The sequence below is a fragment of the Rhopalosiphum padi genome, chromosome 1, assembly GCF_020882245.1.
Source record: "Rhopalosiphum padi isolate XX-2018 chromosome 1, ASM2088224v1, whole genome shotgun sequence".
NCBI lineage: Eukaryota > Metazoa > Arthropoda > Insecta > Hemiptera > Aphididae > Rhopalosiphum > Rhopalosiphum padi.
The window spans coordinates 85,616,872-85,634,466 of record NC_083597.1 but is presented as its reverse complement, the minus strand read 5'-3'; the positions used below and the strand labels follow the sequence as shown (position 1 = coordinate 85,634,466).

Here is a 17,595-nt window from a genome sequence, read left to right as displayed (position 1 = left end):
TCGCAATATTCTCTAATATATCACAAACATTTTTGTTATATCCCGCAGCAACAACAACGCTGCGTACTGCGTAGTGTATACAACATTATAACATAATATTATATAGCCTAACCGACCGGACTTGTTCATCACATCCTTCTTCTTCTCATTGCAGCCACCATCGGACCGTTCGCCGTAGGTACTGTGCTGGCATGGACGTCGCCGGTGCTGCCCATGTTGCAGTCCGAGAACTCGAGGATCCCGATTACGGCCGACGAGGGGTCGTGGGTCGGTTCTCTGATCGCCATCGGCGCCATCATCGGGTCCATACCGGCCGGCAAGGGCGCGGACATATTCGGCCGAAAACCCACCATCGCCGCCTTGGCAGTGCCGTTCATCATCAGCTGGGCAATGATATACTTCGCGACCACCGTCTGGGAGCTGTACGTGGCACGTCTGATTGCTGGTGCCGTTATCGGCGGCGTCACCGCCACCGTCCCGATGTACATCGGCGAGATAGCCGAGAGCTCCATCAGAGGTAAGCGACGTGCACAAATTTTTTGTTATTAGAAACGTGTATCCGACCACCTCCTACGATATATAAAAATGATTTTGTAAAAACGATTTAATGATGATTTAACGATGCCGTCGAGGTCGTATTGTGTGTGTCAAACGACTCTATACTGCAGTTACCTCCGCATTATATGACGTACACCTAGATAATTGGCCGACTGTATATAATAATATTGTAACGGTTTTTTAATTATAATTATTGTATGTGTGTGTGAGTGTGAGTAAATTTTTTTTTTAAGTTTTTGATTGGGCAGGCGCCTTACAGAACTGTTTATAATGACCATACTTCCCCCTCCCACTGGGTGTATAAATACTATTAAAACAATTATGATTAGTATTACATTCCGTTAGTCAGATATCGTAGATTTGTACGCGCATTAACATTTAATATTTTTTTTAAATTATAAACGCCGTTCTATTAACACCGAAAGTTTATGTATAAGCACGGGGAGGGAAAATTAATAAAAATAACTTACAATAATATTATGAACAAATAGCGTAAAATAGTAGAGATAGAAGTTTAAAGAAGTCTTTTGAATTATTCCTAGATTAATCACAGCCCTTTAGATACAACCGTGACCAAATCGCTGGCGTTTTTTCACTGTCTTGACACTGACAAATTGCTATCGAGTAAAATTCCTAGAACTTGTTCAAATTTTTAGGGATTCGTTGGCGGTGGTATTCTTGATAAACATATACTGTGCATAAAATAATATACATAACAATATTATGTTTTACCTCACACACAGTCATTAAGTACTCCGTCGTCTGTCTCCCAGTTCATAAATATTTGAAACTCGACTGTTTTTAAATGGCGTACGATTTTCCCACGAATTATATTTGTCTCACGTTTATTATTAATAATGCACACATCGTAGTATTGTTTGTATACGCGATATAAAATTATTAACAAATGCAGTTTTATTTTGTAATCGATATTATCTAGGTAATAATTCTCGTTATTCGTCATGCACTTTCACAGTTCCCTAAGTAGAATACACGGTAACTCACCAAGTATACACACCCCTTTTTTTATTCTTTAATAATATGTTGAAATTAGAATTTTAGTCATCTTTAATAAGTAAATACCTACTGAGAGATAACATTTTCAGTTACTTAGATTTACATACCATTAAATAAGTGATGTCATATGGCTATACAAACTATTTTTTTTTCGAATGAAAATCACTTTTTTTACTGTAAATTATTAAAAGTATAGAATTTTTTTAAAAACGACACATCTAAATTAAAATTTGGACGAGTAGTTTCTTAGTTATTAAACCTTGTGTATTAATGATAATTACCCTTTACGATAGTTTTAACAAAATACATATACCTATATTATAATATTGAGTATAATATTCGTTATACTGAGACATTTATTATTGCATTTCACTTGTATAATTACTTATAGTTTTTAAAGTGGCATACCTCATTCCTCATAACTCCTAAAACAATATAATAAAATCATAAAATATCTAACGATCTATAAATATGGTCATTAGGTATACTTCAAAATTCCGAAACTCAGAATTTGAATTAATAAATATTTTTGCTATAATATTACGACAAATGAATCTGTGTGTAGCGTGTACGAATTTATCGAATAATTATCATAACTTATAAGTGTGAGTGAAACGCCTATTATGACTTCTGCACGCAGTACGAACATGCGCAACGTTTTTTTTTTTGCATCTTATAATTTTGTAATTAAGATTATGAAAATTATATTAGTTCATATTTCCCATAACTCATTGCTTTAATAAAAATAGTAAATATTAATAAGTAGTATGATTTTTATTTATTGTTCGGTCTAATTGAATTAAACATAAATTAAATCTTATTACATAGAAAAATACCGATTTAACCAAAAAAAAAAAAAAAAAAAATTGTTATCTACTATGTCAATATTTAATAATATATTATACCGTATATTCGTATATTATTGCAGTATTGTATAGTTATACTATAGTTCTTACTTCCTTGCAAGTTAAAATAAGTTCTGATGGTTTCATTTAAGGTGCTGGGGTATTTTAGCTTAACATTAGAAGGACTTAACAAACAATATATAATTAATTACTACTCATTTTACCATTCATCTTAGTTTTCAAGCAAGTTAAGAGTGTGTGAAATGTTAAAAGTTATAAATATTCATATAACATACTTAAAATAAAATAAATATTGTAAAAAAACAAAGAGCGAGAGCACAGATAGGTATTGTTCTTGTTCTTACCTTTTAGTTTGATAGTAGGTAAATTCACTCCTCTAACATTAAACCTAAAAAAAATAATAAATTGGAACTATTTATTATGTCATAATCTATAATATGTAATACGAAACATCTTCTGCAGGTGAACTTGGCTCTTACATCCAGGTGAAGGTGACGTTGGGTATATTGTACGTGTATGCCATCGGTCCATTTGTATCTTACGAAGGGCTGGCTATCCTATGTGGAATCATACCGGTCATCATGTTCGTCCTGGTCCTATTAGTGGCGCCCGAGACACCCACATACCTGTTACGAGCCGGCAGAAGGAAGGAGGCGGAACATTCGCTAGTACTTGTTGCGTGGACACGAATACGACATCGCCGGTGAGCTAGAGGAGCTGCAACAGCAGCTCGAGGAAGAGCAAACAGCGAAGCAGCAAGTTCAAGGATCTAATATCATCTAGGGCTACGGTCCGCGCATCAATCGCCGTCATGGGGCTGCTCAGTTTCTTACGTTTTCGGGCATCAACGTTCTCATATTTTACGCCGAATCTATATTCAAAAGCAGCAGCAGCAGCATATCTCCGCAAGTCAGCTCAATTATCATTGGAGTCCTCCAAGTGAGTACCTAAAAATGTATACTGTAAACGTCACGGAGGTGAAGTAAGACTTTAATTTTTAATTTTTAATCTAGCCTGTTTCATTCTTTATTTCATTAATAATTCGTATGATAAAAAAAATAACTGAATGAACTATCACATACCTACATTTTTGACAGCTATCTAAAGTGACCATTAATTATTAGGTACTAGATTATTTATTGTTACCGCAGCTATAGTGCTTAGGTTATTAATTATTCTATTTTACGGACGATAACCGTCAATTGTTAGGAATTGGATGGGGCATGATTTTATTTATTACTGTATTATGTCGATAACTTAAATCGAAACAAATATTTTAAGTTCACTATTTCAATCTTTCTTTGCGTTTAACTTTATATTAACTCTTATTACAACCGCATTAATCTATATTATTTTTTACGGACATGCAAAAATTACTAAATATGCGTTATTAAAAGTAAAAAAAAAAAATAACGCCTAAAATATGCAAATATATGCAAAATAAATTTGTCGTAGGTTTAATTATGTTACATCTTATAACAACTTCGTAGTCAGCCCAAAGTCTTTTCTAGTGATTTAACACGAATATGCAAAACTAAGGAATTTTAACCCCCGAAAAAAATTATGCTTAATTAACAGTCACAAACTTTGAATTATTTCAAACAATTTACGTCTATGGACGTGTTTGATAACACTTACATGCGCAACTAAGCCCTCGTGTTTGGCGGTGCTAACATACCACAACATCGTGAGAAATATCAAAATTAAAATATAGAATAAAAACTAAGTGTGAAAAAAAACTAAACATTCGTGATGGAAATATCATTTTGAGCCTAGAGAGTTATCCTATCCATGTTTACAAGCACTGTGCACTTTGTGCTCACAAGTTGTAATAATCAGATTTTCTCCTATAATACTGACATTTCAGTGCTGCACCCCACTTATCCTAAGCCTCAAACTCCTATTGATAAATGTAGTTGTAATTCATTATTCCATGTTTGTTCGTCGAAATTCTCCAAGAGACTTACCGTTAAGTGGGGGATTACCAAATAATTTATATTTAGGGAATATTACTCATTAATTTATCGAACAATTACAAAGAATATTAAATCTAGTTAAAATAATGAACAACTGTTGTATAAAAACATAATGCCGTAAATTTTTTTAATATTTGTTCATTGTTTATGATATATATATAAATTATTCCGTGTAAGTACGTACTTACTAGTACATACTTGTCGAGCATTTTTCTATCATCATAATAATAATAATAATAATAATATATCGTGCGTATAGTAATATGATATCGATGTATAAACCTTTTCCAAAGTTAAAGTTTACGCGCTTCGCGGCTCGTGAATAATATCACAAATGCATTTGCAGTAATCTTATTACTAGTATAAGTTTTATTTTATTAGCCGTCGCGTAAACCAATACATCGCGGTCTATAACTATATAATATATTTTATTTACTCTATCGATTTCTTCTCCGATCGTATAAATCGATCGTCGTCGTTACACAAATATCATATCATATTATTAACGTGGTTACGACCCACGTACAACAACTGTAACGATATTATGTCATGTCCGCAGGTCAAGTTCACGTTCGCGTCTGCCCTGCTGGTGGACAAGGCCGGTCGGCGTGTGTTGTTGCTGATCTCTGACTCGGTGATGGCCGTGTGCCTGGGCTGCCTGGGCTACTTCTTCTGGCTCCAGGAGCACGCCGTCGACGTGTCGGCGTTCAGTCTGATACCGCTGATCAGCTTGGGCGTGTACATCAGTACGTTCTCGCTGGGCTTCGGGCCCATACCCGGAGTCATGATGGGCGAGCTTTTCAGTCCGGACGTCAAGGGCCTGGCACTGGGCATCGTGTGCGTGATCGCGTCGCTGCTCGAGTTCGTCGTAGTCAAGATGTACCAGAACCTGTTGGATTGGTTCGACCACGGCATCACGTTCTGGATATTCGCCGGGTTCTGCGTGCTGGGCACCGTTTTCGTGTGGTTCCTGGTGCCGGAAACCAAGAACAAGACGCTGCAAGAGATCCAAAACGAGCTCAGTGGCAAGAAGAAGAACAACCGGAAGGACAACCCCAAGGGAAACAAGAAACACCAAATGATGGACTCGCTGACCGGCGACCATGCCGCGATCGTCTGAACACAAATCAAATATAATGCACAATATCGTTGTGCACGCGCACACGCAATTTAATTTTATCACACGACATGAGTAATATAAATAATACCTATATATATATATATCTAATAATGTAAATGTACAATATTGCATAGGGCGTGTGGGTGCGTGTGTGCGTGTGCGATCGAATTTGACGAGCTGGGCGGGCGGGGTTTTGAAGAAAACAATATTTTTTACAATTTTTTAACCCCAAATAATTTTTTTTTATTTTTATCAAAAAACTGTTTTAATATCAAATACACTGAAAAAAACCGTTTTATTTTTTTTTAAAAATGCATTTTTGTTTTATTAATTTTTTTTTTTTTTGCTTATTTTCAAATCGAGTGACTCGTTTTACCCGGCATGTTCTTCACATGTTGAATATATTATATAATATTATATATTATGTTTTTGGGTATTTATGTATATCATATATACATACTTAGTTATGTATTTGATTTTTTTTTTCACATCGTAACATTTACACTGTTTATATTGACATAACATATAATATATTGCATTCCATTTTATTGTCAACTCCTTTCGAAAGGACTCATAAGTCATAAATACCACATTATAAAATATATATATATTATATAATATATTACACTCATTCGATCGGGGGTATTTGGGAGTTTTATTTCCGACACGTTTCATTACACGAAAATCATATTATTTATTTATTTATTTTCAAACGTTATTGATTCCAATTGTTTTCTTCCGAACCGAACGTGATTCGTATATTGACGGTGCTTGGCCTTAAGCCACGTAGTTTATAGTTACAGACGTTAAAATAGACCATCGTATGTATTTGGTATAGGTACGTGTAAAACACGAGTTAATCGAAACAGCACAATACGTTTCCAGTTCTATATATATATATATTATATATTTATGTAAAAATGATTCCGCTCAAGTTTTCGTGTCCGGTCAGTGGTTCGGTGGTGCAGTATAGAATCTCACGCGACGCGCATGTGACAATAATAATAAAGATTGAAATTGAAAGTATGTTCCAGGGGATTTCTCGGGTTTTCTTTCTTAGACAAACGATTTAAAATCAATTTTTACATAACACAGACAATAAAATAGATGATTATAATATATTAAATTTGTATAAGCCCTATTTTTCAAACTACCCCGCACAATATACCGTCCTTTATCGTCTAAAAGTACAAATACCTTCAAACATTGTGCTGCATTATTTTAATAAAATATTTATACTTTAAAAATTATAACATATATATTATATATATATATATTTATTAAACCCTTAGCGTATTTGTGATTTATACATATATATATATATATATATATTATATATTTGAAACCGGCTAATCGCAGGTAGTTTTTAGTGTCTAAAAAAAACGGTTTAAATGCAGTTATATAGAGTTTGCTCAAACACAAATATTGAAATATTAAATATTTATTTTTTATACATATAATATTGTTTTATTTTATATTAGATAATTAGGTGTATGTCATATTACAATGTCAATTCAAAGCACATATTATAAATATTCGTTACAATTTTTATATACATTTATTCCTTATCACACACATTTAAAAATAAAAATTCACTCGTTCATTATGAATTATTACTAATTTCGTTTAGATTAGGATCATTTTTATCATACATTTCAACTGTACGATCCCGACGACTCGCCGTTGATATTCACTCGGTCTTCCTAAGATTATTGTGAATTATTACATTATATTTTATTATTATTATAATATACCTTACCATTTTAGTGACATGCGCTACGTTCAAATTATCGACTTTAATTAATGTATAATAATATTATATTGTTGTAATATATAGTGTACGTTTCAAATTACATTATATTTACGCATCATATTTCACGTTGCATATCGCGGTTATGTTAGTTTATGTTAATCATTTTTTTTTTCGAAAAGATTTAACATTTAAACGATGGCGATGTAAAAAATTATTATATGTTTTCAACGCGTTGCTCAAGTCGCGTGCACCTATGCCGCTGTTCAACGGTTGCGCGCGGCGGACGTGCAACAGGCCATTTATTGTTATTATTATTGTTAGTAATTATTATAATAATATATTATATGACAATTGGTCGATTATCATAATTTACCGTATTTTATGTTGTACACGTATTTAATAATATGTATTGTATTGTAACATGTCTTTAGTTTTTAAGGTATTTATCATTTGTAAATAATTAGTTATTAGTTAGGTATATATCTTTGAATTATATAGGTATATTATTATAATAACGAAACGCGTAACATATTAGTTTTAAGTAGACAACAAATTATTTACATACAATTACTATAGTTAAAATATTAGCGTATTCCAGAGAAGATATCAATGTAGATTATTATAATATAATAGTTCTATTTTAATAATAATATCATTAAAATATTTTTTGATATATAAAAAAATCAATGTTTTCATTGTCTGGCACTCTTAAAATATGTTTCATTCCTGTTCTAACCAACAATCGTTATAGCATTTCACGATAGTACGCCTTTGTTTAAAAAATATTAAAAAATATCGTATAAAAATGTATTCAAAATTGTGCGGAAAAAAAAGTGAAAAAATTGTGAATGTTATTTGGATAAAGTTTATGAAACGATAATATTAAAAATAATAATATACTAATAGATAGTTAAATATTATATTTTATTATGATTGGAAATCATTCTGTATTTTACAGCTACGATTAACAATTTTCAATTCAGATCTATTGAAAAAAAACATTGATATCAATAAACTTAGTCATCCTCATCACACACAGTCTCTTTATCGCTCGGATAATCTTTTATACTAAAAAAATTGTATTCCATTGTATCCATGTTTTTTGGATATCGTTCTATACTTATTTCCCAAAAAGTATATTATATTATACCTATGCAACTACGCTGTACAACTTACAAATAATTTATACATTATAGGTACATTTATACGTACCTGAGTATTATTATTAAAAGTAATTTACAGTTATTGTTGAAATAACTACATTTTTTCGGTTAAAACATACAAATCATGTACGATAAAGCCGATTGTTAAGGTTCCTTTATAAGATGTATAGATCTATGTGGATATCAAAATAGGATTATCCGATTTCAAAGAAAATTCAACTATATATATATATATATATTGATAGATTGAGGATTGGGCTTGAGTGCTTGACCAATATTTTTCTAACAATAGGAGACAAAATAATATAAAAGATGCTTCATAATTGGTTTCATTTTTTAATTTATTGCTAGAATACTTTTTTGAAGAGTATATAGCATCACAATTATAGTGAACGATATTATATCATTATTTATTTTCATATTGTATTATACTGGTGGGCTTAAAATCATTTATTTATGTGAATCGCAATTGTATAACAATGTCATATTTTCATCCCCAAAATATTGTCTATGGACTATAGATGTTGGCTCGTCAATAACGACATATAATAATAACTCGTATTAGTACGATAGGTGGATAGATTTTCACCGTGGTCTTTTTTACATTTATAATTCAAAATAATTGGGTTTTTTGATACTGCAGTATTCAATTCACTAACTGCTATATTATGTAACTTGTGAGTGGCTAATATTATTTAACACTCACTTTATGTTTATACAAGATAGTCATTCAATAATGAAAAATATTCACCAATAAATTATTTAAAATTATATTTACATTATCATTTTCTATATTCCACCTGCACTTATAATTGATGAAAATTATTATTATTAAAATTATTTTAATAATATATTTTTCTATTCTCTTCAGACATGAGCATGAGTTAAAACATTATAATAACATACACTGCTACGTGTCTTTTAAATTTTAAATATTTTTGAAAACAAATTGACATATGTAAACAATCACAATGTGTAACGTGAAATATGATGAGTAAATATATTATAATGTTATTTAAAACATATATTATAACAACAATAAGTATGCCGCCGTGAGGAAATATAGGGTGGAAATGTATTGCCCGGTGGTCTAATATACTTCTATAGATACATATACAATTTAAAAAAATCAACAAATAACTATGAAATTCAAATCACTAGAAAGCCAAACACAACTTTGAATTTTAACAATTAGGTTACATACCTATAGCAAAAAACCTACTATAGTATGGTTATCTGATGTCAATTTTTTATTTAACCCAACTGCTAAAAAAAAAAAAAAAAAAAATGAGCCTAGAAAACACAACATCAAAATTATTGACAATTAAAATTGTTTATTTTTTTAACTTGCGAATAAGAATAATATATAAATATGCGTACGGTTGTAACACTATGTGACATATATACATAATTTGCGTTCTGGTGGTCGCAATGCTATATAGTCTTATTATGCGGTATAGCGGCCTACGATCCCGTCGCGTCCTGCGACTGGTCCGCGTTCCGCGCCTTTGGTTTTTTCTTGCCGGAGAGCTCCTCCTGGATCTCCTGGAGAGTCTTGTTTTTCGTCTCCGGCACCAGGAACCACACGAACATGGTACCTAGTATGCAAACCCGGCGAATATGGCGAACGTGATACCGTGGTCGCAGTAGTTCAACAGTGTCTGGTACGTCTTGACGACGCAGAACTCGATCAACGACGCGAGCACGCACACGATGCCGATGGCCAACCCCTTGAATTCCGGACTGAACAACTCGCCGATCATAACGCCCGGTATGGGTCCGAATCCCAGTGCGAACGTACTGACGTACACGCCCAGACTGATCAGAGGTATCAGGCTGAACGATGACACGTCAACGCCGTGCTCCTGCAGCCAGAAGTAATAGGCCAGGGTGCCGAGACATACGGCCATGACGGAGTCGGATATCAGCAATAGTACCCGCCGACCGGCCCTGTCCACCAGTTGCGAGGACGCGAATGTGAATATGACCTGTGTTGTGCGTTAGTTAGTACAGTATAGACTAGTAGAACCCGCTTAATCGGGACACATTGGGCGGTGACCTATGTGTCCCCATCGTCCGACTGTCACGCGATTATAACCGAATAACTAATAAACCGATACATTCGTTCGGGACTATGCCAATCTGTCCCTATTAAGCGGTTGTCCTCTTTATGTGGTGTCCCAAATAAGCGGATTCTATACTGTATACCATATTATGTTGTTATTGTATATTATATTTTCGAGTCGACCACCCGTAAAATTTGTGATAATTTGTAAGACGCAAGTCGAATATTTATGGATTTATATTTCGCACGTTATTCACATAATATTATAATATATCAACATAAAATAAAAAGTAATAGGTAAAATCATAGTCAAAACAATTTATGGCAACTGACTATTGCGGTTCGCAGCTACCTATATCGTCCATCAAATATAATTATAATATAATATATGTACTATTTTTTACGATTAAATTCGAGTTTCGGTTATCACCGTTATTCAGTGGCGGGTCAGGGGGTCACAGGGGCACGTGTTCTCTGTTGAATTACAGAAAATTTTTGAAAAAGTCATTTTCTCATTTATATAATATATATATATGATTTTAAAAATTATATAAATACCTATATAATTGACCAATATATATATTGGTGTTGCAATTTTATTTGTATATTTTACTCGTATACTAATTTAATATATAATTGATAATTAATTTATTAAAAATATAAATAATGTGGCCCCTTTAAAAAAATGTCTGGATCTTTCACTGAAGTTATTATACAATAGCTGTTAGCTATTGAAAATACACGTGATAGGCAGACTATATATAGATCAAGATATTTTTTTATTGAATTTAAAAACGTATTTATTTCAATCGTTAATTTTCCAAAAAATGAATTCATATGACTGAAAAATTTCAATTGGAACAACACAATTTACTAAGACTGTTGGAATATTAAAGTCAAATTTCCCACTGATGCAAACTATTCTACGAGTAAAGGCGCTAATATACCAATACTAACATCTACGAAGCATGCATAATTTGATAGATGTATGGAAAATATTTTCGATCAGTTAGAATTAAAAATCATACAGTATTCGTACCATTTACAGTTCAGACAGTCGCCTGTTGGGTACTCACTTGAAAGACTCCAATGATGATAGAGCAGACTTTCGGGGATACGCTGCAGTTGCTGTTCTCGAATATTGACTGTGCATAAAATATTACTACGTTTATGCCCGAACACGACAGGAAGTTGAGCAGTCCTAAAACGGTGATTGCCGCTCGGATCGTGGCCCTGGATGATATCATATCCTTGAAAGTGCCGGTGTATTTTTTCGACTCCTCGATGTGCTGTTGCAGTATACTCATCTCGCCGGAAATGTTGTAGTCCTTCCCGCGCAACAACACCAACGATTTTTCCGCATCCTCCTTCCTGCCACATTTCAAGAGGTACGTAGGCGATTCCGGTAGTACCAATATGACCAGGATGCACCAGATCAACGGTAGTATACCGCACATGATGGCCAGCCAATAGTAATTCACGAACGGGCCGATCGCATAAACGTATAATATGCCCAGCGTTACGTTCACCTGGACGTACGAGCACAGTTCTCCTGCAGAAAAGGTTTGTTTCGTATATGTGTGCTTGTCATATAAAATATGTTAGTGTACAATAATACCTAAAGTTTTAATATACCTGTTGTCCTGTTTTAATATTATTTTGTCATTGACAAAAATTATTTGTGGCGGTATACCATGGCTGTTAAAAAGCCATAATCTATACATTTAAGTATTTAACCAACAAAAATAAATTGATGGTATAAAACAGCGTGACATTTTGCGTAAGTGAAAACTGCAAGATAAGTTATTTCTTGTGCATAGAATAAAAATAAACATTTTTTATGCGCAACTAGTTTTTTTTTTCTAAGTCCTAATCAACAATAACAATACAAGATACGGCTGGGTATTAAGTTGCTTTAATACTTGTATTCGTTCATAGACTACGATACGCATATAAATGTGTAGGGACTGCAGTTTTATATGCGGTCGACGAATAATGAGAAAATATTAATTATAAAATAATATCGCGTTAGTATGTGATGATTATTATACCGTTCATAGCGTATAAACACCACAACAACATGTGAATTAATAATAATAAACGTGAGATAAATAGAAATTAGAATTCGTGGGAAAATCGTACGTCATTCGAAAATAGTCGAGTTACAATTTGTAAACTTACGACAGAGTATAATGATCGTGAACGAGATGTAAATCGTTATAATACTTATATTATGTATTTTATTTTTACACGGTACATATCCAAAGTTAAAATTAAACACCATCATTTTTATTTGTAATAAAACCATTATAATTGTATGCATAATAATAATAATATAGTCGCCCAGTTACCTCGGTGCGTGTTTAGAACTTTATAGCCAGATAGAAGTAGGGTGGTTTGAAAATTACCTAACTTCGATGTCATATCATCACATTATTATTTATAATAATGATAATAATAAATAAAGCTTTGCACAAAATCGCTTACCTCTGATAGAGGTTTCAGCTATCTCGCCGATGTACATCGGGACGGTGGCAGTGATTCCACCGAGGCAGGAGCCGGCGATCAGACGTGCCACGTACAGCTGCCATACGTCGGTCGCGAAGTATATTATTGACCAACTAGTGATGAACGGAATGGTGAGGCAGGCGATGACGGGTTTCCGACCGAATATGTCCGCGCATTTGCCGGCCGGTATAGACCCAAAAATGGCACCGATGGCGATCAGAGAACCCACCCATGATCCTTGATCGGGTGTTACTTTGATCTTCGAGCTCTCGGACAGAAGCATTGGCAACGCGGGTGACATCCAAGCCAACACCGTACCCACGGCGAACGGCCCGAGCGTTGCTGTAACGAAATTAAGGATACACGATCAACAAACTAGTCAATCCTATAATGTTGTACATAAAGTTGCAGGATATTTTATTAACAATAACAGTGATATATTAGAAGACTACGATTTACAGACCTATATGAATATGCGCGTCAGAAACACGTCTTATATACACAACTAACGATTTGATATACTCTGACATATCTGCAGGGAATATCATTTCACCCAAATATATATATATATATATGAATATATTATGTTATTATTATACATTTGAGTATTATGGTAATTTATAGATACTAAGACGAATTCGTTTGGTGCAAAAAATACATAATCGTTTACTCGTCAAGTTGTCGAAGGATTGACCGTTGATTAAGTATTTGAATGGTGTATAATAATTAGGTAGGTTATTATTAAGTTATTATTTTATGTATGAAAAAATATTAACAATTCAGTAGGTACAATTATTTATCGAACCAGCTCAATTTCGGGTGGCATCTGGAGTTGTAAAGTGTACTCCAGATTTACATTTACAAAATATGTATTCACGTTCTAAAAGATATTTTATTAGCAGACACTCCTAAAATATCTATTAATGGTTCAGAACATACAGAAAATTGATTTATTTAATCAAGTTAAAGAAGAGTCCTATTTTTATTTCTGAGTTAACAGCTTCAAAGTATTGATTATCGCTAATAGACACAATCGCAAAAAGTACACTTTTACGGATCACCTTTACTCATATAGTCATATCTACTACTGGTTAGCCTGGTTAGGTTAGGCGTGCATGGTGCATAGTGTTAATTTGTTAATTTTTTCGTATTTTGTTACCTATACAATCGATATTTTATTTTATCGAAACACGTATAGAATAATGTACAAAATAAGTGTTTTAAAAATAATATTTTTACTTTATCCAATAGGCATGTGTAGTGTTTACATAACCCGATTTTTATATTTTACCAGTAACATATAATTTAAAATAAATCGGTTGTCAGATACATATTTTCAGTTTTATTGTAGTTAATAATGTGATTTTTTTTTATTCTGCGTATTTAGACATAAAATAACGTATTTATCGTCTCATTATCGAACTTCAGAGTTCAGGGTGTAACAATATTATACAAACTATCGTAAATACACCGATTTGTTAGATTTCTTACGAGTCTTGTCAAAAAATAATTAATATTAATATAAAAATTGTATAATATAACACTAAAATGTTTTGTGACTACAATGAATATAGAAAAAATGTTTAGTACTATAAAAATAATCAATCCTTAAATTTGACAGACGGGACTATAACATTAATCGTCGAAATGTTGTTTATATAATAATATAGTTTTCAATAACTCTGAATAATCAACAAGTCGACCATAATTTTTTTCCTAAAATACCTGTTTACGCTAATATTTTAATTCACCTCAAGAGTGTGTTTGTTAAAAGTCCGAGCACGCAACGTAGATCGATATTCTGGCGAGCGCAGCTGTTCACGAGTTAAGTATAACTTTTATTGCATTTTTTGCGCATCGTACATTTAAACAATATAACTTATACCTACCTATATTAATTTACGAAAACACGAATGGATGGTACACTGAAGCATAACATATTAATAGTATATCACATTAAAAAATAATTGTATTGTAAATAATTTAAATTAATACGACATATTAAACGTTGTATACAATTATTATTTGTTTATATAACAACAACAACAACAACAACAACAACAACAACAATAATATTAATAATAATAATTTTATACAAGTATATAATATGGTACTTATTACCGGAAAGTGCGGCAGCGTATTGTCTGAACTTTTTTCCCTCTTGTCTGATGACCGGCGGTCCACCACTGTAAACAGATAAACTATGGTTGGTTCAACGATTCAGATATATAAATACATAAATTACTAGGGAACGGATTTAAATGCAAATTGCATTTTTTTTCTGAGTGTCCGAAAATATTGCTTTAAAACCACAAAGTTAATTTCATACATCAAGGAATTAAAAAATTAACTTTTATTTTGCATTTTTTGACATTTTTGGTGCATTTTTATGTTTTTAAGTCATTTTTTATATAAGAATGGATAAAATTCGATAAAAATCTGTTCTGATAAGTTAAACCTATCACCCGAATCCTTATTAGTTTTCTAAGTATGTATTAATGTTGCTATTGTCTCTCTCTCTCTCTCTCTCTCTCTCTCTCGAGAGAGAGAGAGAGAGAAAATAATCTTAAAACTCGGGTGACTATAATTTTTGGACTAGGTATTAAAGATTAATTTTAATTTTTTAAGGATATTTTATAGGTTGAATAATACCAGTTCTCATTACCTTGCATCAATTCAAAAATATCCTTGAGTTTTTAAGCGATTTAGTTACGGTAAGTTAAAAATACAATATAAATCAGCCGAAAAAAAACAATTATCTTGCAAATGTAAATACGAAACATCTCTAGGTTAATTAATTATTTTAAAATACAATTTGATCTTATTATTTAATTTTATAAATAATAATTATTATTACAAAATACATATTTGATTTATGTGAATTTTTAATGCGATACTTATTATTATTATTATTATTACTATTGTCTTACCTAGTGGTTGCATTTTTATCAGCTAAATTTAACTGAAATGGTCTTCTAAAATTTAAACTGAAAATAGAAACAAATCCAATGAACCATCCCATAAATGCACGAGATGATGACGAAAATGTCACTCCTAGATATGAATCCTGGAAAGTCATTTTGGCAATCAAGTCTGATTACAACAGTACCTTAATACATAAACATCAATTTATTTTATTTTATTTTTAAAATCTGCTTAAAAATTATATTTGTACATTCGATTTGATTAATATGAGAATGAGTTTAAATAGTAATACATTTTAGTAATTATCTCTATGCAACCGATTTAAGCACTATACCATTTATCTGGGCGAGTTTTATTATTTAAAAACACGCTTTTGAAATAATTAAAAAGCATTAAAAATATACTTACAAGTTATATAGACAATTGTCTAATATTACTTAGATACTATAAGATTAGGATTAATAAATGCGAACAACTTTTAATGTATCTACTTGAATTAAATACAATTAATCAAAGTTATATTTTATAAATATCTCGTCAAACATGAAAATCAATAATAAATTATTATTTAGTTTCTTAGATGAGTAAACAAAATGTATTTTTGTGAGAATCGTCAAAAAAAAAAAAAAATTAAAGCCAGATGTTTTAAAATATTACGTTAAAAATAGAATAAATATAATATATATAATAACATTGTATTCATTGATTAATTTTATATAATACATTCATTTAATTTAAAACGTACACAATAATAGATAATTAGTTAAATCACTACTTTATAAGTATTTAACTTTAGATGATCAAAATTAGACCAATATTTTTCTGTGTACCAAAATTTTTCAACTTTGTATCTCCGGTTGCTTTACTTGTCGTTTAAAAGAAAAAAGGTACTTATTTAGTTTTTGAAACAATGAGTATTTTTCATTAAAAGATCCTCTATATATAAAAATAATACATTAATACGTTAAAATTAAAAACTGTAAACATTTGTATTGACGTGTGACGAATAGAAATATTCAAATATTAACTACCATTGATCAGTAACTGTTTTGGAGGATTATGTTGAGTTGGGGGGAGGGGCTGCCTGAAGTCAGCCCCCCCATTGAGAAATTACCCGTTGCTTGAAAAATATGAGGTTACAAATTCTAAAAAGTTTATTACAAATAGTTACAAATTGAAAAAATAAGGTTACAATAATTTTTAGATAGGTCTTATATAGTTTGGGGGCTACCTTCACACACGTGTAAAAAGTTTAAAAACCCCTGAGTTATAGATAATAAGGTCTGTGCGTTCCACGTACACAGCCAAGTCTGCCTATATTGCCAAGATTTTCGTAAGGATATAGTCACAATATCTATGCGTATATGATGAAAGTAAATACTATTTTTTTTCTAAAATTGTTGTCCCCAAACGGCAAACATATTGTTTTAATTTTTACGACGATAATTATTACGAAATGTTGACAAATAATAAACTATTATAACATTTAATGTTAAAATGTGTCATAACGATATTATGTTTATCTAATTATAAGGTAAAGTACGAGGTCTGTACTCTGTAAAGATCAATTTATTAAGTAAATAGTATGCTCAATATTGTATTTTATATTAAAAATGTTATGTTTTTATTAAATTTTTAATGCTG

The 17,595-nt window shown here is 31.7% G+C and overlaps 2 protein-coding genes across 2 annotated transcripts in view; one reads left to right on the top strand and one right to left on the bottom strand.

Annotated features, from left to right (window-relative positions):
- Positions 1-5,853, top strand: part of LOC132932429 (facilitated trehalose transporter Tret1-2 homolog) — a 73,255-nt gene extending 67,402 nt beyond the window's left edge. The window contains 6 exon segments of the mRNA XM_060998804.1: positions 155-517; positions 2,904-3,112; positions 3,114-3,185; positions 3,187-3,271; positions 3,274-3,380; positions 4,977-5,853. Of these exon segments, the coding sequence (XP_060854787.1) occupies positions 155-517; positions 2,904-3,112; positions 3,114-3,185; positions 3,187-3,271; positions 3,274-3,380; positions 4,977-5,537 (1,397 nt within the window). The 3' untranslated portion in view covers positions 5,538-5,853.
- A 3,843-nt stretch (positions 5,854-9,696) lies between these two features.
- Positions 9,697-16,105, bottom strand: LOC132927061 (facilitated trehalose transporter Tret1-2 homolog). Its single transcript, XM_060991511.1, is given in 6 exon segments — positions 9,697-10,060; positions 10,063-10,441; positions 11,595-12,070; positions 13,006-13,368; positions 15,148-15,212; positions 15,957-16,105. Coding segments are annotated over 6 exon segments (1,575 nt in total). The 3' UTR covers positions 9,697-9,917.
- Positions 16,106-17,595: the final 1,490 nt, after the last annotated feature.